At 52.6% G+C, this 22,918-nt stretch overlaps 7 protein-coding genes across 7 annotated transcripts; 5 read left to right on the top strand and 2 right to left on the bottom strand.

Moving 5' to 3' along the window:
* Nucleotides 1–948: 948 nt before the first annotated feature.
* On the bottom strand, nt 949–2,401 carry J7T54_004447 (uncharacterized protein; the record flags this gene model as incomplete). The annotated part of the gene is made up of 3 exons (XM_051504366.1): nt 949–1,544; nt 1,695–2,340; nt 2,387–2,401. The coding sequence occupies 3 exons, from the start codon at nt 2,399–2,401 to the stop codon at nt 949–951; spliced, it is 1,257 nt and encodes a 418-aa protein (XP_051364276.1).
* Nucleotides 2,402–3,466: 1,065 nt separating this feature from the next.
* Nucleotides 3,467–4,136, top strand: J7T54_004446 (Protein bli-like protein; the record flags this gene model as incomplete). Its single annotated transcript, XM_051504365.1, has 2 exons — nt 3,467–3,661; nt 3,714–4,136. The coding sequence occupies 2 exons, from the start codon at nt 3,467–3,469 to the stop codon at nt 4,134–4,136; spliced, it is 618 nt and encodes a 205-aa protein (XP_051364275.1).
* A 2,615-nt stretch (nt 4,137–6,751) lies between these two features.
* On the top strand, nt 6,752–8,639 carry J7T54_004445 (Interferon-induced GTP-binding Mx; the record flags this gene model as incomplete). The annotated part of the gene is made up of 5 exons (XM_051504364.1): nt 6,752–6,776; nt 7,068–7,321; nt 7,408–7,816; nt 8,223–8,319; nt 8,408–8,639. 5 exons carry the CDS (start codon nt 6,752–6,754, stop codon nt 8,637–8,639), a joined length of 1,017 nt encoding a protein of 338 aa, XP_051364274.1.
* A 37-nt stretch (nt 8,640–8,676) lies between these two features.
* Nucleotides 8,677–11,180, bottom strand: J7T54_004444 (PAN domain containing protein; the record flags this gene model as incomplete). The annotated part of the gene is made up of 3 exons (XM_051504362.1): nt 8,677–8,780; nt 9,402–11,020; nt 11,074–11,180. The coding sequence occupies 3 exons, from the start codon at nt 11,178–11,180 to the stop codon at nt 8,677–8,679; spliced, it is 1,830 nt and encodes a 609-aa protein (XP_051364273.1).
* Nucleotides 11,181–13,839: 2,659 nt separating this feature from the next.
* Nucleotides 13,840–14,230, top strand: J7T54_004443 (uncharacterized protein; the record flags this gene model as incomplete). The annotated part of the gene is made up of 2 exons (XM_051504361.1): nt 13,840–14,031; nt 14,117–14,230. The coding sequence occupies 2 exons, from the start codon at nt 13,840–13,842 to the stop codon at nt 14,228–14,230; spliced, it is 306 nt and encodes a 101-aa protein (XP_051364272.1).
* A 1,755-nt stretch (nt 14,231–15,985) lies between these two features.
* J7T54_004442 (uncharacterized protein) lies at nt 15,986–16,255 on the top strand (the record flags this gene model as incomplete). Its single annotated transcript, XM_051504360.1, has 1 exon — nt 15,986–16,255. One exon carries the CDS (start codon nt 15,986–15,988, stop codon nt 16,253–16,255), a length of 270 nt encoding a protein of 89 aa, XP_051364271.1.
* Nucleotides 16,256–19,016: 2,761 nt separating this feature from the next.
* Nucleotides 19,017–21,349, top strand: J7T54_004441 (uncharacterized protein; the record flags this gene model as incomplete). The annotated part of the gene is made up of 3 exons (XM_051504359.1): nt 19,017–20,828; nt 20,878–21,172; nt 21,330–21,349. 3 exons carry the CDS (start codon nt 19,017–19,019, stop codon nt 21,347–21,349), a joined length of 2,127 nt encoding a protein of 708 aa, XP_051364270.1.
* Nucleotides 21,350–22,918: the final 1,569 nt, after the last annotated feature.

Below are 22,918 nucleotides of genomic sequence, written 5' to 3'. Positions count from 1 at the left end.
TTCACGTGAAGCAGTCTTGTTGATCTACTATTGAAGCTCAGTGTATCATTCGATTATTGCCACAGTTGCGTGCTGCCACCACCCAGTCACTCGCAGCCTCTTTGGTCGCTGCAGCTAACATCGTATGTAACCGGAAATCGCACAATCATTACATCACCTTCGCTTTTCTCCGTCGATCGCCTCGTGGAGCTCCCGCTAACAATTGACTTTGGAGCTGCGTCGGTCGAAGTGTCGCTCATTGTCGCCGCGTGGCAGTCGTTTGAGATGCACATGCATGAGCCGGCCCAGATCTGAGATCGATTACACGTGGCTGGCTGGCTGCCCACCTTGACAAAGAAAGGGTGGAGGAGTAGCTCGAAGCTCGATTCATGGCCACGCGCAGCTTTGCGCGTTTTTAACTCTTAAGATATACGGAAGCGCAGTACTGCTCGAGGATCGATATGGTGACTGCTTGTCAATGGCCCTACGGCCCCTACCCAGACAAGCACGCCTAGTCAACCGGACGGCATACTATCACCTCAACCCTTCACATGAAGGAACAACAGCCACTGGCTGATGGAAAACAGCCTAACGAAAATTTCGTTGCTGGAATGCGGCCTGATGCCGACATGCTAATGATTCAGGAAGCACAAATCCAGATGAGGCTGATCTTCTCAATCCTGGGTTCTCGCCATAAACAGCATGTGCTTTTATTCTTAGACACAGCCCGTGATCGGAGTAAAGTCAACCTCAGCCAACTCAGCATCTTGTCCACAAAAAGTGGTTAATTGCATCTGCTCAGATGGTTTTTTTCTCCCAGTGCGAAATGTCTTCCAAATACATGTTCCTACCATCGCCAGCGCGCCTTGATTTTGTCCATGGGTATCTCGTCCATATTCCACTCCCCAAGCCAGTCCATATGCACCCAAACCCCAATGTTAGACATGACAGCCCCCAAAATTACAAGGTTTAGTCTAGACTCAGGTCCAAATCATCTGCACCGTAAACGGACTCGTGCCACGTGCCGCAACAGGGGCAGAGGTCCTCATCTTCATCGAAATGCTCCCGGCCAGTGCGACGATCAAACAGAACCCAGTCACGAGAGTCTTCGTCCCGGCCTCTTGGCACCCGCTTCCAGATGTACTCGTCCCGGGGCATACAAGTCTCTGGGCACCCTTCTTCCGATGGTGCCGGAGGGGCAAACCCTTTATGCGAGTGCCCCTGGTTGTACCACGCCGTGATCTCTCCGTCGAACCCCAAAAGGTCATCCTCGTCATCACTGAAATCCTCCATTGCGGCGCGCACAACGCGAGGTGCCCAATAGTAACCTCGCAGTGGCTGCAGCTGTCCTGCCGAGGGTGCCCAGTATGCTGCGATGCCGTCCATGAATAGACCCTCGTCTTTGAGCATACCGCTGAGTTCCGCGTTTGCTCTGCTTCCAATATCGCCGTCGGGCATCCCTGTGATCTGCAACTCGTTCAATGTGCAGCCGAATTCGTGCGATGCGACGTCATGGAGTTCGGCGCCGGATGGCGGCAGGTACCGATCAGTAAAGTTGACAAGATCTATGCGCATGGAGGTTAAATTCGGTAGAAGATTCGGTCTGGGCTTGTCTTTATGTCGAAAGTGGATGTCAAAAGGGCCGCGCAATGCCTGAAGAAAGTCGACAACTTGGGTCCAGGCGTAGGATCGAAGCCCCCCGCGAACAAGCGCACCTTCTTTGGGTCGCTGGGCGACCTTGAGCTTCATGTCCCTCTTCAAATCAGTGTGGTAGGTGGCAGGCAATTTCAACTTCCGCGTTTTTTGATCATCGTAGTACCTGGCAATGACGCGAATGGTGATGTGGCGGATGTCCTCCCGAAAGCCAGCACTCAAAGCACCAAACGTCGTGAGTGCTTCAGGTGTTGTGAAAACAAATGTGTTTGATTTCCAGAAGAGTTTGGTGCCCTCTACATGAATCGCTTTGCAAGTGACGAGAAAGTTGACGGCAACTTGATTCCCCCGATTCTTCTCAGCCTCGGTCATGTGAGCCGGATTTGATGGCGACAATGGATCGAGAATCGGGTGGTGACTCTGCACAGCAAATTTGAGAACGCGTAAAACAATCTCGGCCGGTAGATATAGGCCGCCGCTCTTCTGTGGGTTGCTCATGGAGGACCTCGTCTTGCGCTGAGTGCAGCTTCCCTTGCCAGCCAAAAAAGCCTGGGAGGCGGGAGACCAGGAAAGGGAGTGCGAGAGCAGGATTCTCTTCAGCCTAGCATTCTCCTCAGAAAGCCTTTGATTCTCCGTACGCAGAGGATTCTTGAAGGCTATTTGAGCCAGGTCCTCCTTGTCACGGCAGTCGTGTGCCATCGGCGCGTTCTGCGACTGTCAGCACCGTGTCCAGCACACTGCAAGAGAAACGCACCAGATGAAGTGACATCCTGATGGTGATGTGGCACAATTCAGCTCAGCGGCACAGGGAGAGGTGCTTTCAATCATATGAAAAAGGAAGAAAGTTGTGGTGATGCCGGCGAGTGCGGTACGAGCGTGAAGCGTAGAGGGGCCGGGCGCGAAGAATTGGCAACAGCGGGCCATCGAGCTGCCACCATCAAGGTTCGCGATCCAGACTCAAAGCGTCCGTGGCAGTCGCGGTAGAGTTCTTTGGTTTCGACACCGCAATAATCAGAAGGTGAAGGTTTGATGAGATGGTACGGGGAAAGAGCGCACCTGCCGGTTGTCAAACGGGCTACTCTGACCATCGGTGGAGGGAAGCTTACCCTAAACCGATGGTGCACCTCGCTTCGTCGTCCTAGCATTCGGAGGCTTGCCAGTGTTTCTGAGGGCGGGTATATTTCGTCCTAGCAAGAAATATATATCATGCGAAGAGTATCTATGAAATGTGTTAGAGTCAAACAAAAGACTGATGTAGCTTGTAAACATGATCCCGATCTGGGAGCTTTTTGTTTGGGTTTGTTGAACATCAGACACAGAATATTTTCACCTTGCTTCCTAGAATCTATTGCATACCTAAATAACTCGTTCTAATCACATCTTATAAAGACAAAGCCAGTCATCCGAAACACCATGAATGCAGCCAATAATTACGGCTGTGTGGTTGGCACGGCGTCTGGTGCTATTACTCCGTGATCCACGATCATGAGCTTGTCCATCGCCGATGCAAGGGGTCCTTCGCAAGATCGGGGCAAGCACCACTGTCGATCGGACAAGCATGGTACCTTACCTGATAATTGTGCCCTTCATAATCGAATAATCCCCATTTTACCTACGTAAGGGCGCCCGCGCGCAGTGCTCACTGCTACCTCATGTTTGACGTCATGATTGTGCTGGAGCCCCTCGCAACAGCCTACAGCTGTCGATGATGAAATGATATTGAGAGCTGAGGTAATCCTCCAGAGGACTAAAAGCAATCCTCGACCATTGTTCACATTCTTAACTCTCAATACCCGCCATCACTACTATCCTCTGACCGCGACACACATCAACAATGTCTTTCTCCAATACTTCCACCGGCGACAAGCCCGCCGACCCTTATAAGCAATCGAACGCTGAAGAGCCTGACCTGAAGACTAAGATCGATGAACTCGTGGAGTTTATGACGAGAACCAAGTTTGGCATGATGACCACTCACGATTCATCAAGCCAGAATCTAGTATCGCGCGCCATGGCCCTTGCCGCCACTGTTCGTCAAGCGAGATCCGCAACCGTCGAACCAATACTGACAGACGATGAAGGAAACCCAAGGCATTGACCTCCTCTTCCACACCAACACCGAGTCTGGGAAGACAGACGATCTGTCCGCTGATCCCCACGTCAACATGTCCTTCATTGACTCCTCTGGCCAGTGGGCCTCTGTCGCCGGCAACGCCAGCGTCGTGACGGACCGCGACTATGTCAAGAAGCACTACAGTCCTGCACTCAAGGCGTGGCTAGGCGATCTGGGCGATGGCACTCACGATGGCTCCGAGAACGACCCTCGCATCGGTATCATCCGTATCAAGATGGGCACTGCCACGTATTCAGTTACCCACAAGAACTTTGTCTCACGGGCTGCCGAGGTGGCTACGGGCGCCGTGACGGGCAAGCCAGCGTCGGTGAACGCGCTGAGGGAGATTTCGGCCCAGGAGGTCGAGCAGTGGAGGAAGGTGTCTTCTTGAGGGCGGAATGAGGTTATGAGTTTTTGAGCCAAGACGCCTCTGGTGATCTTGCCTAATGAAAAAAAAATATTATTTTCTTGCCGGGACCGTCCCGTCCGTGCTGAGATGAACTGCGGCTCTAGTTAGAGCTTGGCAGATGCGTTGACGTTCTCCAATGGCGCAATGGCTTCTTTGGATTGCATTGCGCTCGTATTCTGGTGGTCAGACGACTCCTGTAGGTTGGAAAAAAAGGGTTGGAACGTTGGGAGCCGGCCCGAACGACAGTAATCCACATCAAGAGCCGAGGAGGTGATGCCGGCTCGCAACCACCTAATAAAGACCTGGACATTCATGAGGTCGATGAATCCTCTGCCTTATCAAGCTCTTGCTGGAATCAATGAAATCTTTGGAGCGTCTCTCCGTCACATACTTTGTAGTGCGAATCATGCGACGAGTTGTCCAGTCCTCGGGCCTCTGTCTCTGAACCTGACGCTATCGAGTTTCAGAACGGTTTAGCAAACCTGTGAGGTAGTTCAAGCCTAGCTCAGTCATCTTTCTGATGTAAATGAGGAGCTCAGGTGAGAGTTGATCAGATGTCAAAGGCATGGGAACACCAACATCTGTCATTCGTCGTCTTGAGACATTACAGTCCCCTCTGGCCGTGGACGATAAGCACCAGGTCATGAAGCTTTCTCTTATTATCTTATGCGAAACTCGCCCTCGGGTTTCTTATATTATACTCTGCTGATTTTGTCCTGGTTTTAGTTAGCTGACCCTCGTTCGCCAGGCGCGGTCTGGCGGACAGAGCCAACTCACATTTCCTGCATCTGGGTCGCTGATTGCCGCGTACATATAGCACATGGATATCCCAATACCCAGAAGCACATTCCCTTATGTGCAACACTCTGCAAATAGCGGGATTGTCGTTTGTGCCCCAACGCTGGTGATGGTGGTGAGGGATGACAGTTGGCGACTTCACGGGCATTCATGTTGCTTCGGGCCTTACTGCCACCACATTCGACAATGTTTCAACAACTCTCGCCGAGAATTATAAATAGTTGATTGGCTTGACTAACGACCCGAATCTGAGACCGGATCCTCTTCGCCTTTGTCTGGGTTAGGGGTCATGGGACAGCACTCAAAGCCACCCGCCATATTTCTCGCTCACTTACACTGCCCTGATGCAGCTTGCATGCTTTTCCCGTGGTAGGTCTTATGCAGCAAACATGATGAGATTCGAGATTAGACACGGTTCGGAATTATCCAACATGATTAAAGATTTCAAAATCTGAGTAGAATATTACGCGGACCAAGGTTATTGCATCGAGTCGTCTGCCATGTGTCGATTTCTGAGTGAGTCGCCACAGCTTGGTCTCAAGCAGCTGGCGGCCGCTTGCTTGAATATCCTTCCTGAACTGGCACCGTCATACTGACCTTGGAATTTCCGTCGGTATCATGTATGTCTAGTGAGCTCCGTCAAATGAAGGACACTTCTTCTCCAGGGCCGCCCAGGTGCAGCCGTTGGCGGCCGTGGCTCGTGGTCGGAGCTTCAAGCGGCAAGCCGCCTACAGCTGGTTAGTAGGTCAGGTACGTATGGCACACGTCGCCATACACGTCGGCCACGAGACCAGCAACACCGGCCCGGACTCGGAAACAGTTCCATCGGCAGTGGACTGTAGACGGATGTGCTTGGGGAGCGCTAGAATTCGATTCATACATTCTTCAAACAAGGAAGGCTACGTGCGAAGGACCCTTATTAGTTGTTTAAGAGTGTGCCCCACCCACACGGGCCACACCGCCGCTCCGCGTGAAATCAGCGGCCCCAGCGAGCAGCATCTCAAGACTCACCGTCATGATGTACTGGTCACGTTCGAGAACGATACACTTGGACTCACCACGGGTTCGGATATCCAACTGGTCAACAAGACTACTTATAGTGAAAGGCTCCATCACAGAATCGCGCACTATCATCCTGGCCGTCGTGTTGTTTTACCAACAGTATAAATCAGAACCATGGTCGCTCCGCACATATGCACACCTCCGCGTGGAAAGCAGCGGCCCCAACGAGCAGCACCTCATTGTTATTGATATTCCAAGCACGTCTATGTATGCCTGAAGAATGAAATTTTATGTGTCGGGACTCAAACCTTAAAGTCTCGGTCTCTCAGTCTCGGGCAGTTTGTGTCAGTTTGTCAGACTTGGGTTCTCAACCGCCCTATGCATCAAGTCAATCAGCCACGACCCCTCAGTTGATGTCTCAGGCACCCGCTCGCGATAAATTTATTCTTTCTGTGGTCCTATTGTGTATACGTACGTACTTGGTACTAGTTCTGAACTTCCTAGTTCTTCATGTACCTATTATTGAACTGACTCCACCCATTCTCAATCCATAGTACCTAGTTCAAGCTCCTGTGACCCCACCCTCATTAAGTAGTTCAAGTTCAATTGATCATTGGTCTCAACAAGTCCAAGCTCAGTACAAGTTTGTGTAAAATAGTCCTGCCCTGTGACTGGTCAGGCTGCGCCCTGGATCTACAACACAAGTGTCACGGTCTACTTATATTCTCGCGCGTTCACCTATCCCTTCTCCGCTTCCTTCTTTTCTTCGCATCTGCACCTTCTCCTGAAAACCAACCATGAACGGCTTCTTTCCTGACTATGGTGCGTGATTCTTTGTTTTAGAATTCTATCATGTCCATTACAGACAGTGCATGGCGGGACGCTATAACAGAGAGTCCCGCACTATCGTCAGGGGAGAAGCTGGTCAAGGCCGGTAGAAGGCTGTTCAGAGAATCACGCACCATCGTCTCCCCGCGTTGTCCCATGCAATGGCGACATTGCAAACCAGAAAGTCCTGCGCTACGTTGCAGACGCACACCCAGAAGATAAGAGGACGCCAGGTGTCTCAACCAAGCTCGACCCAATCGTCAAGGACCTCACTAGAAAGAACAGATTCTCACATCGGGCGCTTGACCGTTGGCGTCCACCGTCTTGACCGAAAGAATGTCAGCAGTGCCTTCTTCCCGTTGCGTCCTGCCTTTGGCACCGACGGGACCAAGGTGATCGTTTGGGCAACTATTTCCCCATCTCTGTCGGCAAATCGACTTTCATGGAGCGTGCTGCCCGATGATCGACTGGGAATTCCGGCACTGCGCGCTCGTATCCAGGAGCTCCTCATGAGTCGCACGAAGAGCGAGACCCCCAAAGTGAAGACGAAATCTGCGCCCGCCTCAAGAGCAAGAAGCAGCCTCTGGAAGCGATGGGTGCGTCTCACTCCACCCCAGAGGAATAGAGGGCTCTGCTCGGCAAGATCGCATCTCGCATGCAGGGACTCCTCATGAGCCGCACGAAGAGCGAGATCCCACGGTCAAGTTCAGCGATCCAGACACGCAGCATCAGGACATTGACCTACAATCGGGCGGAGCAACCCAGCAGCGTGCCCTTCCCTGACGCGGATGAGGATGCAAAAATGCAGTGGAAGCGCCTCAACATGAAACCGGCCCTCCTCATCAGAGAAGAGCTTGACCTCAAGAATCGGGCAGGTTTCTCCAGCCATGCGAGCACCCCAGCAGCGTGTCTTTCCCTGACGCACTCGAAGCGCCCTGATCCCACGGTCAAGTTCAAGATCCAGACACGCAGCATCAGGACATCGAGACAGAATCGGGCGAATTTCTCCAGCCAAGATGACCAGCTCTCGCGCTGTCGGTTCGGGCGGCAGCCTCATCTCACTCCACTCTAGAGGTCGACGGGCAGTCACACAGCAGCAAGCCCACCGACATGAAAGAGCGCCATCAAAAGGAAAAGGTATCCGTGGAGCGCGCTGCCTGACGCCTTGTCCATGAAAAATGTCGTCCGCATCTGCCATCCCTTCGTCAATTTCATTCTTGAGCTTGCGCTCTTCTTTTCGCGGCAAAACTCGCACTGGAGCGTGGAACCTGTGGCAATATCTGCGTTCACTCCATCTGGCCATGAGGATGGGTCCCGCTGTCCGACAAAAAGGCTGGCGACATCAAGCAGGAGGCTCGGGAAAATTCCATGTCTAGGTCCGGGATAAACCAATGTGAGATCATTCACGTGTCAATGACTTACGTGTCTAACCCGTTCTAGCTGATAGCTCGTCGAAGTACTCGAGCTACTCGACATACTTCAGCACGCATGGCGGTCATGCCAATGAGAGTGACGGGACCACTCCGTTTGGCTTTGCGTACCTCGTTCCGTCGAGGCGCCAACGAAGCAAGAAAGCGCAGAGAAAGTTCATGGAGCTTCTGCAACGTGTAGAACACAAAACGCAGCGGCGTTCCCAATCTCCAATCGCCAACATTTTCCGTATTCGACGAGGCTGCCTTGGACACGAATACATTCATGACCACACAACCCAACGGCGTTCCCAATCTCCAATCACCAACATTTTCCGCATTCAACGAGGCTGCCTTTGGCATGAATACATTCATGACTGCCGACGGCCAGTCTGCTTGTCCCAACTCCCTGGACGAGTGGCACGACCGCATCCACCACCAAGTCTGATCCCGCTACGGGAGGTTGTCAATCGTGACCGGGCCAATCACGAGGTGCGCTCCTCGGTCGAGCTGAGGAGGTCGTCAACCGTGATTGACGCAACAGACGTCTGGACATTGCGGAGCAGCGAAGACTTATTCTCGCGGGGACCTATTCGAAGGGTATACAGCAGCTCAAGCCTGTCCCGCATCCCGACAATCAGCCTCGGTCACTCAGGTTTAGCAAGAAATCCAACATGGCCCCCAAATCCCGCATGAAGAAAGTCGCGTACAGAGCCGCCAAGAACGCCGCCAAGGCAAAAACTCAATCATGATCGCATCCAGCCCAAGGAGTGCAAGGCGATGGGGAGGACAAGGGGGCTGGCGGGCGGAACACGGGGGTTGAGCGAGACGGAAAACGGGCAGACTCGGGTGGCTATTAGCTCAGGGGCTGCATTGACCTTGTAGTGCCACAAAATTGTAGGAAATGCGAGGTTTGGATTGTTGGTTACATGAATCATGCCGCGTTACGACATATCAATCTGTCCACAAACAGCCCTCAGCCCAGCTACGTCAATACTAGACTCTTCTCCCTGAAACCTCATTCTTCCCAATGTCCAGCAAGGCCTCAGCTCTCTCCTATTCTGGCCCCTTTGCAAATTCGGCGATGCAAAACGGTGGCTGCTGGCGGCGTGAGGCCTACGCCACCACACATCAACCAGCGACGCGCAGTCCACCATCTAGTAGGGCTCCGGGATAGAGCGTGACTGAGGCGCTAGGGCATTGCACTCACTGTCTGGCTTGAAGCTGGGTCTGTTTCCGGCATCGTCGTGCGCGCCGTGCGCGCTACAGGTCTTGTCACCGATCCAGTTCACGCCATGGCAGAGAGGGTCTTCGCCGCAGGCCTTTGCACAGGATCCAAGGTCCGTTGCTTCCGCGAAATTCCAGCTGCCGTGGCTTCTATAGCAGTGGCCGCAATAGACCCTAAAGTCCTCACCGCCGGCAATGACGAGCTCGCCATTGTTCTTGTTGCACTCGGGTTTGTCGGCGGGGAGGGCCTCGCCGTTGAGCTGGTCGCAGTTCTTCTTGCAACCCTGGCAGGCACCAGCACAGCCGAGGGAGTGGGCGCTGACAAAGGCGTCGGCGGAGATGGACGGACGTGCCGTGTTGGTGCTGTAGAAGCACTTCTTGGTGCGAGGCTCGTAGTCGGCAGATTGGCAGGCAGGCATGGCGGCGCACGAGGACATGCAGGCCTCGAAGGAGGGACGGTGGTCAATCTTGAGATAAGTGGTGCCGTGACGGGCCTTACAGGTCATGAGGTAATTCTCGCCGCTCGGAGTCGCGTACAGTTGGCCGTCCGCCTCGGGGCAGGTCGTCGCGCAGCGCTTGGCCTCGCTGATGACAGGCTCGGTGGTGGGAGGGTCAACGACAAAAGCGTAGTGAGCGCCTTCGACTCTTGACGTGGAGAACTTGCCGTCCTTGTAGAGGCGACAGTTGGCGGTTTCCTCGGTAGGGACCATGTCGGGGACAAACATGAAGCTCTTACACGCCTTGTCCTTGACACAGGCCTCGGCGCACTCGTCGTGGGACGAGACCTTCGCGTAGTTGAGGAGCACAGCACCGTCGGCGTCCGTGCAGCACTGCTGATAGAACCAGGTTCCGTCAGAGCCCATGAAGATCTTGCCATTGTCCTTGGGGCACTTGACGGGGCTGCTAGTGATCTCGGGCTTCCTGTTCTCGACCGTCTCGACGTCGCCAGTGGCTGGACACTGGGTCGGGTACCAGGTGTGTCCAGAGGACCATGCAACAGTCTCGGTGCCCATCTTCTTCATGTTGCAAGACTTGGTCGAGACATCAAAGTCGACGCTGAAGCACTCGGGGGTCTGGGCGCAGAGCCTGGCGCAAGCCTTGAGGTCCGTCGACGTCTCGGTTCGAAGGTGGCCGCCGTTGTGTCCCGTGTTGCACTTGAGCTCGTAGGTGATGCCGCCGGTTACGTATCGTTTGCCGTTGTGCTCGTTGCAGGTGTACGTCTCGAGGTTCTGCGGGTCTTCCTCGTCGCCGTCGCCATCATTGCCATTGCCATTGCCTCCAGCTCCAGCGCCGTCGCCATCGCCAGCGCCATCGCCATTACCAACACCGTTGCCCTCGCCTTCCTCTGTGGGGTTGGCCTCCCCGAGGTAATACCAGGTCGTCATCCCTTGCGAGTCAAAGATTTCCGCGTTCTCCTTGAGCTGGCAGAAGTTGCCCATGACGCCGTCCTTGCGCTTGTAGACATACGAAGCATGGGCACAGCCGTCATAAGCCGCACATCGCTCCGCACACTGGGCGGGATCAGTGGCAGCCGTCTCTGTGCCTTCAATGGGGAGGGCGCGGATACCCTTGTTGCACAAGAGCTTCCATCGCTTGCCGGCGCTGGTAGAGCATAGGTCAGCACGCGTTGCACTCGGTAGCCTTGACGCACTCACATGGTAGCCTCTTGCTCGTGGCCGTCGGGGCAGGTGGGGGCTGTCGCGGCCTGGACGGCCGCAGCCGACGCCAGGACCAAGAGATGGAGGATCGACGATTTAACCATCGTTGTGGCGAGTAAGAACGAGTACAGATATGGTGGGGAGAACCTTTGGTGTGGTTTGAGGAGACAACACCCATGGAGAGCAGCGAACCGCCGAGGTTTATAGACCTCGTGTCCTTGACCTCAGTCGTTGATCTGCCTCTGCGAGGCTCGGGCACCTCCCCCTTGTCGCCGGCTCGGGTCTTGAGTTGAGCCAATTTCACATACGAGACGTTGCCTCCTGCAGACATAGAGTGACGGCAGGGTCAACACCTGCTGATCGGCGCAAAACGAACGACAGCGGGCCGCAGGAACATTGCCTGGAATAGACCAAGAGCGGCATGCCGAGGTTATACTGTGGACTGCTTCTTCTCAGCTCACGTCTCGGTTCAGCTCTGTCTCAGTCGCTGGTTCTTCCCTAGTCGCGAAGAGTCCGTGCCATCGCATCATGCAATGCGTGATTCAAGTTGCGGCACGATACTCAAAGTCTCTGAAGCCTGGTGAGTTCGAGTCGCCGAATTCAGGGCGAAGGTATGCCGCAGAAAGGTGCAGATGGAGGAGTGTCCGGACCCGCTTCTCTCAGCTGGTGACTCGGACTTTGACCCCTGGTCGGCCGTACGTACGTATCAGTTGGCTGTGTCTCAAGGCTCTGCCTCTTCCATGCCGTGATCCCTTTGAGGCCCCCTCAAGGCCTCACTGGGACTCGGCCGTAAGTTCATAACCATCCCTCCCTCTCTGTTCTTTCATCCTCCAGACGTACGTGCCACCGCTATATCAAAGTTGAACTCTACTCTCCCCAAGCAACCTCGTTACCATCCTATCCGACCACCTGCCCTTTCAACCAACATGAAGTTCTCTCTCGCTCATACTCTGGCCTTTACTGCCATTATCTTGCAAGCCAACGCCTTCTTCTGCTTCATACGGCCCATTTCCATCCCCCTTTCTATCCCAATCGCCTCTGGCGGCGGTGGCGGTGGTGGTTCTACTCCCGCGGCCAGATCCTGTCCCACGCCCGTCTGTGCCAGGAAGAGTTGCGGTGTACCTTCGTGTCTTCCACAGCTTGATCCCGAGCCAATTGCCGACCACCAATACAATTGCCTTATCGCTGGCTTCACCGCAGGATTGTTCACCGAGAGTGGCGGACCGGCCGGATGCACATAGACTGCCCTCTCCAAGGTCCAAGCCTTGGATACAGCACGACGATACTTTGGACAATGAGGCACGCAAGAGCTCTCATGGGCTGGGGGAGCAAGAGGAGAGGGAGAGAGGGGGGCCACGGCATCCGGAAATGCCAAGTCATGGGGACATCAGCACGCGTACCTGCTGGAGGATTGTGGGAAAGGTAGAACGACAATCTGGGAACATTGCTTGCTGAATTGACGTTCCTTTGCGTGCTTGTACGGTCAACTGTGAACCCCCGCTAGACTCTAGTCGTCTGTGAGACACTATCTGTTGTCTGTACTCCACCCAGCCGGCAGAAGAAAGGACATCTCGCGCCGCTTGTCAAGGATGACAGGATGTTTTCGTTTCACCTCGGGCATTAAATCGGCCGGGATTTCATTCGTCGCCCGCGGACACGGGCCGCTCCGAGTGACGGCGGTAAGGCAACGCTAGGCTGGACGCGGGCCAAGCTCATCAATAAGGTACATAGTTCGTATGCATCTTGTCTCAGTCTCTCATATCGCCAGCCAGCCCCCTTTTTCTCCACACGTCGACATCTTCTTTCAAGACGCTGCGATGGCAAGTCTGCACCAGAGATTGCTAGCGTTGATTAGATTCATGTGCGCCAAAGTTTCTCCTCGGTTACAACTGGCGTTGATGCCGCCTGATCATGGGGCCTGTCTCATCTGCTTCGGCTTTCAGCAGTGATCTTGGCCGGAACTTGCATCACACTACAGTTCCGCGGCTGGTGATCCTTCGGCAGCCGCGAGAATTAAAGTTGCCAACCCCAGCATGTCTCAAGCAATGGGCGGGGGCTGTTACACATCGGGAATGCTGAAAAAGACAAATGATGATGAGCGGGAGCTGATCGCCGCGGGCCGTCCAGTGATTCATCGGCACTTTCCGCCCCTGCACTGGACCTCCCTCCGTCTTCATGTGTGTGATAATTAATCAGCAGCTCTTCATGCAGCCGGTCAGTCTCTTTGCCACCCGTTATGTCTCGCTGAGACTGCAAGGTGATTCGGTCCATGGTCGAGACTGGAATACGAGAGGTCTTTGGGCCTTTCAGCCAGCCACTCACTGCATGTGCTCCCCGACTCCATGTCGGTGAGAGCCTCTCTTTACCAAAAGGGGTCTTCGTGACGAAAATCGGAATCGAGACACTGCTGACTCGAGACATTAACGGCAGACACGGACATGCGTCTCAAATCGCCGGCGCTAGTGATTAGTACAGGGAAGACAAGGAGAGATGCCTTGCCTAGGATCTAGCACTGATTCCCTGCATATCTGAGGTCACGGAGACCTGCTCCTAGTCAAGGTCGTGCCCCTAGAACTTGTCATGACCTAAAAGAACGGCACCGCCTCGCGCTGGTTAGGTTTTCTCCTCTGCAAGACCCATACTCTCTTTGCTCCCTCGAGGCTGCTCATTTTGCTCCACGGGCTGAGTACATACACCTTCTCTTCTGCGTAGCCTATACTCCTGCGCATCCCCCGACCACCTAGTCAGCGACGCACAGACGACATGAAGACCTCAACAGCAGGCATAGCCGCTTTCTTCCTCTTCGCGGGAAGCACAGAAGCTCTCTTCTGGTGGTTCAAGCCCCCCGTCTGGCGGCCCCTGACCCTGAACCTCGGAGGCCTCGGCGGCGGTGGTGGTGGAGGCGGTAGTGCCTGCAACTGCCCCGCCCCCATCTGTCCGGGACCTACTTGCCCTGTGAGTCACCTTTTGCTCCCTCTTGTGCCGGCCAAGCGCAGGTTTCGTGGACTTGACACGACTGACGTTATTTCTCAAACCTTAGGACCCGGATTGCCCCAAGAATGGCGTATATGCGCAGCGCGAGGCGGACTTGCAGAGTTGCCCTGCTGGGGACGCCCGTTTTGACAAGATGGGTAACTTTGTGGGGTGTGCTTGAGCTTGAGCGAGTCGCGGCTGGGAAGACACGTACAAGTCGAAAGATGCTCGACAGCTCGTGTCGGAAAGAGGAGCAGACAATATCATGCTTCATTCTCGCATTTTGTGTATTTCTGTTATGTGACCACGATATGAACTCTGTTTGTCGTCGATTGTAGTGATGGCTGCGGCGACTTACTCCGATGCAAGGTAGAATAGCGACAATGGCTTGGTTGTTTGCGTCGTGGTCAAACTCCATGGTGCCTTGTCGGACCGATCGAGCCACGTATCCCTTAGCGCCTTCAAGTTGTCTCGACTGCTATTTGCAGTCCTCACAACCTTTTTCTCTCTGCCTTTGCCTAGCTTATGGGTCAAATAAATTTAGTGACGAGTTCTTGGAGGTAATCAGTACCCACTAGTGCTGCCTCAGACTTGCTTGCGGCGTGGGATACTTCTTGTTCACAAACGCACCAATAACAGCAAGATAATCCTCCCAATACACGTATATAGTAGTATGGTCCGTCTCCTCACATGATTTGATACCCATCAGCCAGGTTTGCCGTACTGCTCAGGAGTTCTTGAGCGCAGGGTCCGTTCCAGTTGGTCACAGGGCCGGCTCAATATTAGGTTCGTTCGCATTGTTAAATCCCAACAAGTTCCATGTGATGCGTTTGGAAGCTATACTCTTTAGCATCCCATGTCGCTTGACTAGTCGGTCTAGTGGTTGGGATGCCTACTAAGGTATGAAAACATTCGAGGTCCTGCCATTCCCAGAGAACAGCAACCAAGATGTATTGCTCCCTTAATCTATTCCCACTGATTAGTAGCCAGGGAATTCTCAAATCGAGACTTTTCCAAAATACATTATTATTTGCACAGGTATTTAGTCTAATATGGAAGGTCTAACTATGTGGTTTTCTTTGAGACTTCCGGTTTCGCACTATGGTCCAATTGTTGACTTCAGGGGTTGGCCGCTTGGGTGAATTAGGGCCAGTAACCAGCCACGCCAACTGAAGCATGCGACATCAGATTTAAGCAGTTAATATCTGCATTGAAAATAATCTGCATGGAAGCGCTTCTGCTGTTGCTCTGGGCTAGCCGCTTTTCAAGCTATTACCAATTATCCACGAGCTTCTTACACAATATTGCAGACATGTATGGGAAAAGTAATCTTGGTCGCGCACTGACACATGATTCAGGCACCACCAGTGTGACGTCTCCCGCTTCAGAGTAGTCCGTCTTGTGGCATGTGGGGGCTACAGGTAGGTACGCATCGGACGCCACATAACAGAGCAGCTGCTCATGATTTGGGAAGGAACGGCTACACACCGGCCACCTTTCAAGCTCACGTAGGCTGGTGTCAAGGGCCTTCAATCATGATTCTCACAGTTCCGGAAGACGTTATGATCATTTTGTGCCCGGACTGTCAAATGTCGGGTGGATCTGTCCAGATCGCCTTTTTCTGGCCTGACTCAGGGTCTACTTCACGCTTCACGTTTCCGGTATCTTGGACAGCTTCCGGAGGTCCTTCCTCGTCAACCCACAGCGATCGCTTGGATTTCTTGGGAACCTGCCCAGACTTGCGGCAAATTCGAGTCTGTCGAAATGCGGAAAGAGCGACGAGGTCCTCAGTGCGTGAGGCCGAATGGGTTCGTTAATATAATGACCCATCCTTCCCACTTGTCGTTTCGCTGTTCCTGGACCGACACAACGTCATCCAGCTTCATTGAAAATGCCGAAGTCTTTTCCGGACGTGTCGTCTCTCGTCAATTCGTTGATGATCTTGCTCGCGCCCGCCGTGCGTGGACCCTACCTTTTCTTCAGCAAGGCCACATCCACGGCGGAGGGGGAGGCAGATTCCGTGCCTGCGCAGAGCATCAACCTCACGAAATTCTACCAAGGCGAGTGGCCCCCTCCACTCGAAAAGCCATCACCGATTTCGCCCTCGATAACGGGCGGAGCCTCCGCGCTCATCAACATCGAGTCCTCGGACTCAGACTCGGACGTCGATCCGCGCCCTGCGCGCAAGAAGCGCAAGCTTCTTTAGACCTGTGAGTACTAATTCTCCTTATGTTTTCTGTCCCCGCCGGATTTCATCTGCCCAACTTCTCTTATTCAAACCTTGAAATTTCCCCAAACTTTGTTTTCCAACGTCGACTTGGCCACCATCTGTTCCACGGCCTTCATGCCAATAGACTCCGAGTTTCAGGTGATTCCATCCCATTTATCTGTTTGAATTAGATGTTTCCCAAGATCGGTGTGGCATAGCAATTGTCTGCAGCGGCCGATTGGAATGTAACTCATGCTATACGAGGTAGAGAATCGGTCAGAATTTCGAGTTCACGTGGTAAGTGAATTGAGATTTACATTTGATGTAAATGAATCGGAACCAGATATTGCCTGGTGGGACATGGATGTGGGTTACGGTGGTGGTGGTGAGAGCCATCCCTTCCTGGACTTTCGAGGAGTTATCAAGGTCGGAGTGTTGGTACACGCTGCCCCCTTCGAAGACTCGTCAAGGCTTCGACTCTGGAAATTCACCGCAAATGAATCTTTTCGTCTTGCTCTTGCTTTGGCTCAAGCAGATTGTCATTGTAAGTGGTGCTTGCGTGTCTTGCGTTGACTGATGATGGCCTTCGACGTGTTGTGCAGCAGTTGGTGACATTGAGAAGAATGGATCAGACTCCTATCAGTGTCTAAGAACGAAACTTGTGAGGAATTGAAGTAAACCAAAGTATATCCGCCCAAGTATACGGCGTGGGCAATTTGGATGGATATAACATTGATGGAATGCATACACCATTTTACGCAACGACTAGGGACCATTTTTTGAGACTACAGCACAGATATTAATCAACAATATGAACAACTGGCAGACATTGCTCCAATAGGTCGGAGGTTTAGTGTCCACGAGGTTGAAATTTTTCAATCTGTGGATCATGAGCTCTTCACTTCCTCCAGCCGATCTCGGCGTCGAAGCAATCAAACACGCACTTCTTGGTTGTTGATGGGTTTATAAAGGATCAACAGATAGGCTTGTCGATCAATGTGAGCGCACGGTAGCTCTAAAGCTTCCTCTTAGACACAATCATTGTGCACAGAAAGATAATCATAGAAGACCGAGATGATCGGTCAAGGCTTTGTCGTGGCGTGAGTCGTGACAAGCCTGTAAGTCTGAACAGTGGAACAAACGACTGTTACCAGCACCACATGGCACGGTGCATGTGCTGACGGATCCAACGTGAGCTGATTAAAGACACGTTGGCTGTCGCAAAGCTGGCTCAGACACTTCAAAATCCCTACTAGGGGAACCACACAGTGCCTCTCTAATTTTTGCTAGTGTCGCTCCTTTATGAGACTGGCGGAGATGACTTGCGCCTTGTTGCATGAATACCGATCTGTGAGTTTTTGTCCAAGCGTAGAGTCATCAAGTGCACCGTAAACAACAATAGGCGCTGGAGAACTATACAAGGATGTCATGAGAATTCCTAACCTTTGAATTCATCAGATTTTCGTTCACCGCCTGTTTGTGGCGGACGCGCATGACGCATACGTCCACTTGCGACGACCCGTACATCATGTAGCCACTTCTGTAAGCATCTTCTCGCCCCTGTATACCCACGGTGCTTGAGAACTTCCGTTCATCCGATTTCCTTCACCCTTATCTGTCTACATCTGTTTTACCATTGCCCAATGTGAAGATACATGCTTCTCATGCCAGTGCTCGCTGCAAAAGATCATGACTGCACGGACGCCCTCCATCACTATCAAATCCAGGTCCGTTTCAGTGCCTAGATCTTAGTACTCGTATAGAAAAATATGTGTACACCCGAGTGTCTGCTTCAAAACGTGCCGCGAGTTGGATCGCAAATTCATCTTACATGCTTCGAATTCATACTGTCACGTAAGCAAGCATTCAACCTACCAACCTCTGCAGTGAAGCGTTGCAAACTCTACACGATACAGGCGATTCTCAATCACTGCGTTCGAGATATGGATGTATAACAAGAAGAATGGAGCTCGCTGCAGTTACTCTGAGCTTGCTGCAGGGAATTCAAGAGTGCGAAGGTAAGTTCCATGCGTTGTGGCCTTGTCTCAAGCGTTCTCTGATGAAAACGCCGAGATTACGTTCTTCGGTGTTACAGTCACACAGACATAGCCGTGCAAGGGCGTGAGATACACCAAGTCTGGGTACTGACGGCCGGATCCACACTTCATGTAGTTTGCACAAACAATGTCCAGGGGTTGGTCGCACCATGCACATTTGTAAATCCCACGCAACAATGGGCAATGGCTGGCCGCATCTGCTTCTTCCAAACAACCTCGGATAGTGGCATTGATTGCCCTCTTTCAAGCTTTGAATTTGTATTTCAGCCTACTAGGTTTCACACAAACATGTTCTATTCAATGAGATGGAGATGCTTCCCTCGAGTTTGTGTAGTCTGTTCCATCGCAGAAGGCAAATATTGGTATTTACCTGTTTAGGCGGGGAAACAGAGTCTACGGAGCTTTTATGTGGCCAACCTGGGCGGACAATCGCATGTATGTTTGAAGCGATGGAACTGGTGTGCACCGATTGTGACTCACAAATGTATTTAGTTGCGGCCAAGGCTTCAGTCACTAGTCACCTTCTGTTGACCCCTTGCGGTGAATGTTCAGCTTAGTTTTCCACTATAAGGATCCCAAAGTATTTTCGATCTGGATTTTCTTCTTGCACAACACTTGAAGAATCTGGCCTCTGTTTACCGTTTACGTTACCTGTCGACACCTTTTGATCATCACCCTCTGCATTCTCGTTCATCTCCGGCATGGCACCTCCTGTGCCTTCAAACGCCAAGCCAGTCGCTGCCATCGTTGGATTCGACTGGTCTCCCTCTGTCACCGAAGCTGCGAAATACCCAACTCCCAAGCTCACCGTCCGGCGCTTGTCGGAGTGGATTGTCTTGGTCACCAAAGATGTCCAAGGCAACACCTGGGCTCTACTAAGGGCTCCAGGAGACGCAGATCCCCCATTCGAAGGTTACGTACCTGCCGCCATCATCAAAATCGGGGCCAGTGTCAAAGATGGACCACTGCCCCTGAGCATGCCTGCTCCTATGCCCCCAACGCTGTTCCCCGAGCCGATTCCCAATGATCGAGTGGCAACGCGAACCATCAAGCTTCTTTGGAAGAGCATTACCATGAATCGTGATACCATAATGTCTCGTGGCCATGGTACACGCACTCAAGAGCGAGCCCTGTTTGGATCTCAGGTTCATCGGTACGCCGAAACTATCATGAACGCCATTCCACGTCGGGCTTTAGACGCCATAGAGACGGGCCGTTTTGACCCCAAAGACCTTTGCAATCTCTTGTCCCCTGTTTCCCCCACGGCGCACCCCCCTGAGACTACCTTTGGTGTATACATCGTCATCGCCAAGTCTGTGTCCGGCAATTACTCCAACCTAGTCAGCCCTCCCAGCAAAGATGCCATCTACATTGGTCAGTCGGTCAACTTCAATCGCCGGTGGCTTGAACATCTAAAGAATGTTCGCGAGGCCAACAGTCGGTCGGCCATCTCCTACCAGGTGATGAGCAAGGCCTCGAGCTTCATGATGTATCCCCTTGTGGTATTCAACACCAAAAATATCCCTCAGGTCCATGGGCTCGATAACGCACTGTTGATGAACACTGCCGAGTTTACCATGCTTTTTATGTTTCAATCGCTCTGGCCTAGACTGGTCGATGGTACTGAGATCACGGCGCGGAATGCGGTGGCAGCCGGCGACCAAGAAACTGCCCAGAAGATCACTGCACTGGCCAAGGCGGTCTTTGACGCAAGTGGCTGGCGCCCGCGCCGCTCGATTGGCATGAACTGGGATATCCCACTTCTCAGCAGACTCCCCAAGGAGTACGAGTGGCTTGGTTGGGAAGACACTGATCGGATGTCCACTATCTACCGCTTGCGATGCAAGGTGTTCGTCACTGCTGCGGGTTCTCGTGGCACCGAGGCTGCCATCTATTTCAAGCATGATGATAGCCTAAACATTTCGAAGGCGCTTCGTGAGGAAGCGGGTTTCCAGGACCGCGATATATGTGTTCTGCAGGTCGAGATCTTCAAGAATGCTGATGGCACTTGCCGCAAGCATGACCACCAGTTCGCTCGGGTTCCTGTCCCTTGCTTCAACCAAGAGGTTGATAAGCTTGCTTCCATGACCACACAAATTCAATGGGTCGACAAAGCCTCCGGCTCATGGAAGTCAGCGCTTCTCCAAGTGTTTGATTCTCGTCGCCGGTCCCAGACCCACCCCAACATGTACTCTGGTACCATCACTGCCATGAATCTTTTTAATTCGGTGACTCAGACTGTCTACCAGAATGGTCCGTCGTGGATGCCGTCAATCGACCGAGCTGTGGTTCGCATGGTTGAGGTGAAGCATTTAGAGCAGAAAGCTGTGCTGACCGACCCTATTACCCGAAAGGCTATACAGTGGCCACCAAACCGAACAAAAGCTGAAGTCGGTAGCATTATCCAGGCAAAGGTTAATCAGCTACCGCCCTCCTGGCAAAGTTCTATTGCCGTGGAGCGCAAGCCTGCGGGCAGTCGAAAGTTTTGCGACCTCAACCATTCTCTGGCCGATGTAAGTGACATACACTGCACCAGTTCTGGACGTTTCTGACCTTGCACAGACCGTTGCCAGCCATTGGAATGAAGCTACCCGGAGTTGCGCTGTCTGCGAGGGTTGGGGCCGGCCGTGCACCTGGACGGACTACAACCGCAGTATCATGGGCGGCAATTCCATCGCTGATCATCTCAAGAGTGACGGTCGACTGAACTTTCTTGGTTGGCCGACAAACATACAGGCAATGGCGGACAAGACCTCTCAAGCTCGCAACCGTCGGGTCCTGATCAAAACAATGCCCGCCGGAAGTGAGCCGTTCTCTGCTGCTCTTGCTCGCCAGCTGGACCTCGGCGTCACTGAACGTGAGTGAGACTGTGGGAAGGCCCCATCGTGTGTTCCCCTTGTTTGTGGGGCTCCCTTTTTCATCTATGCTGTAGACTAGTGCGCTTTCCGAGATATTCAATCAATTTCGATTACATACAAGTGATGGCTGAGCTGTCAACACAGTGACATTAGCAGCTACAATCAGCAGCTACTAGACATTTCCGGCAAGCGAGCGACTCGTGGGTTGTCCGCGTGGCCCAAACCCCGCTACGAGCCTACGGCGCTACCCCAGGTTTGTGTGTGGCGTGGCGCGTACCCCAGATTGAAATTCGACAATGAGGAAGGTACGCGCAAGTGCAACGACAGACGACAACCACCGTGTAAGTGGATGGATCTTTGAGTGTCGATGCGCAAGTGTGTGTCCGTGTTGCTGGGGCAAAAGAGGACAATAAAACTCGACTCTATCCGACAGTTCGTGAATCGTGATACATCCTGAATTCTGCGTGCCACATGAAAGCGACCAAGGCAAAGGGCGCCACACCTCACCACCCCTCGCTGCTTCAGTGTCTCCATGGACAGAGTACCGCATCCCGAGGGATAATGAAGAGTGGCACATCAAAGCTTCGTTGACGTGAAATTCCATGATCTCGGAATTCCGGTGCGACGGCTGAATGTGCACATGTGGGTGCCGCCCGCAGAGGAAGCTCGCGCTAGACCAACCTCCAGAAACCCACACATTTCAAAAATGCACTGCTCACGCAATAGAGCTCACATGGTATCATAGGAACGTCCAATGAATGGAGAATTGAATCGACTGTCGATCACATGTTTTGGCAATTTCCACAAAGCCGAGTGCAGGCGCACTGACGGCAAAAAGTGAAGGGCCACTGGGAGAATCGAACTCCCGACCTCGTGCATGAACTATTGGATAGATCGAGAAGCATTCCCCTGGATTAGTTAGCGCAACGGATTTTGTGGAGTGCTATGAGGTAGACCAACGAAGCACACATCGTACCACTAGACCAAGTGGCCAGTTATTTGTCTTTTATGTTTTTAAATATTATATCACTAGTTGCAAAAGATCAGGATGAGATCGAGTGCCGTTTTCATGTACCACCCTTTATTCAGGGCGGTGTCCCCGACTTTAGCCAAAAAACTCAAGTTAGTATTTAAATTAACATTAATTTTTTATAACAAAGTAATTCTTACTTATAATTTATATGTGTTACATACTATAGGTTCTTATAAATATCGCTTCGTCAGACGCTTGTTGCACATCGGAGTTGTGGTAGCCGCAGGGTGGGTGGGGCCTCTATGCCTGTGGCTAGATGTGGCGCAGGAAGCCCAATTGGGTCACGTGCAAGGGGCACAAGAGGGGAGAACCTTCGCAGCCGGGGAATGCTCCTAGGAAGATCAAGAGATTAATACAGTCACCAAGGACCCCATACTCGCAGCTATCTAGTAGCGCCCTCTCGACGTTTTGCATCTTCTCACTCTTTTCATCACCCCCAGTTCTGACAACACCGCACTTGAAGGCTGTGGGTATGTAATTCCAAGTCCTTTGTCTCTTTTGCTGCGACCATATCCTTGCATTCGAGTGAATAGTGCCCACGCAAGTGACTTCACGTATCAGTATAGCTGATTCCCTCCATCGTGAAACTTTTACTGGCAACCCCGTCTTGAGGTTGTCAGCTACAGGGTTGCCGCTGCAACGTGGCTTACCCGGCAGCTTGCAGTCTCCATGTTGTTGATCAGGAGCCTTCGAGACTCTGGTCGAATTTTGG

Source organism: Emericellopsis cladophorae (genome assembly GCF_022114955.1).
Source record: "Emericellopsis cladophorae strain MUM 19.33 chromosome Unknown NODE_8_length_656085_cov_119_647849, whole genome shotgun sequence".
Taxonomy (NCBI): Eukaryota; Fungi; Ascomycota; class Sordariomycetes; order Hypocreales; family Bionectriaceae; genus Emericellopsis; species Emericellopsis cladophorae.
Note: the sequence above shows the minus strand (reverse complement) of the source record. Positions and strands in the feature narration are given on the sequence as shown.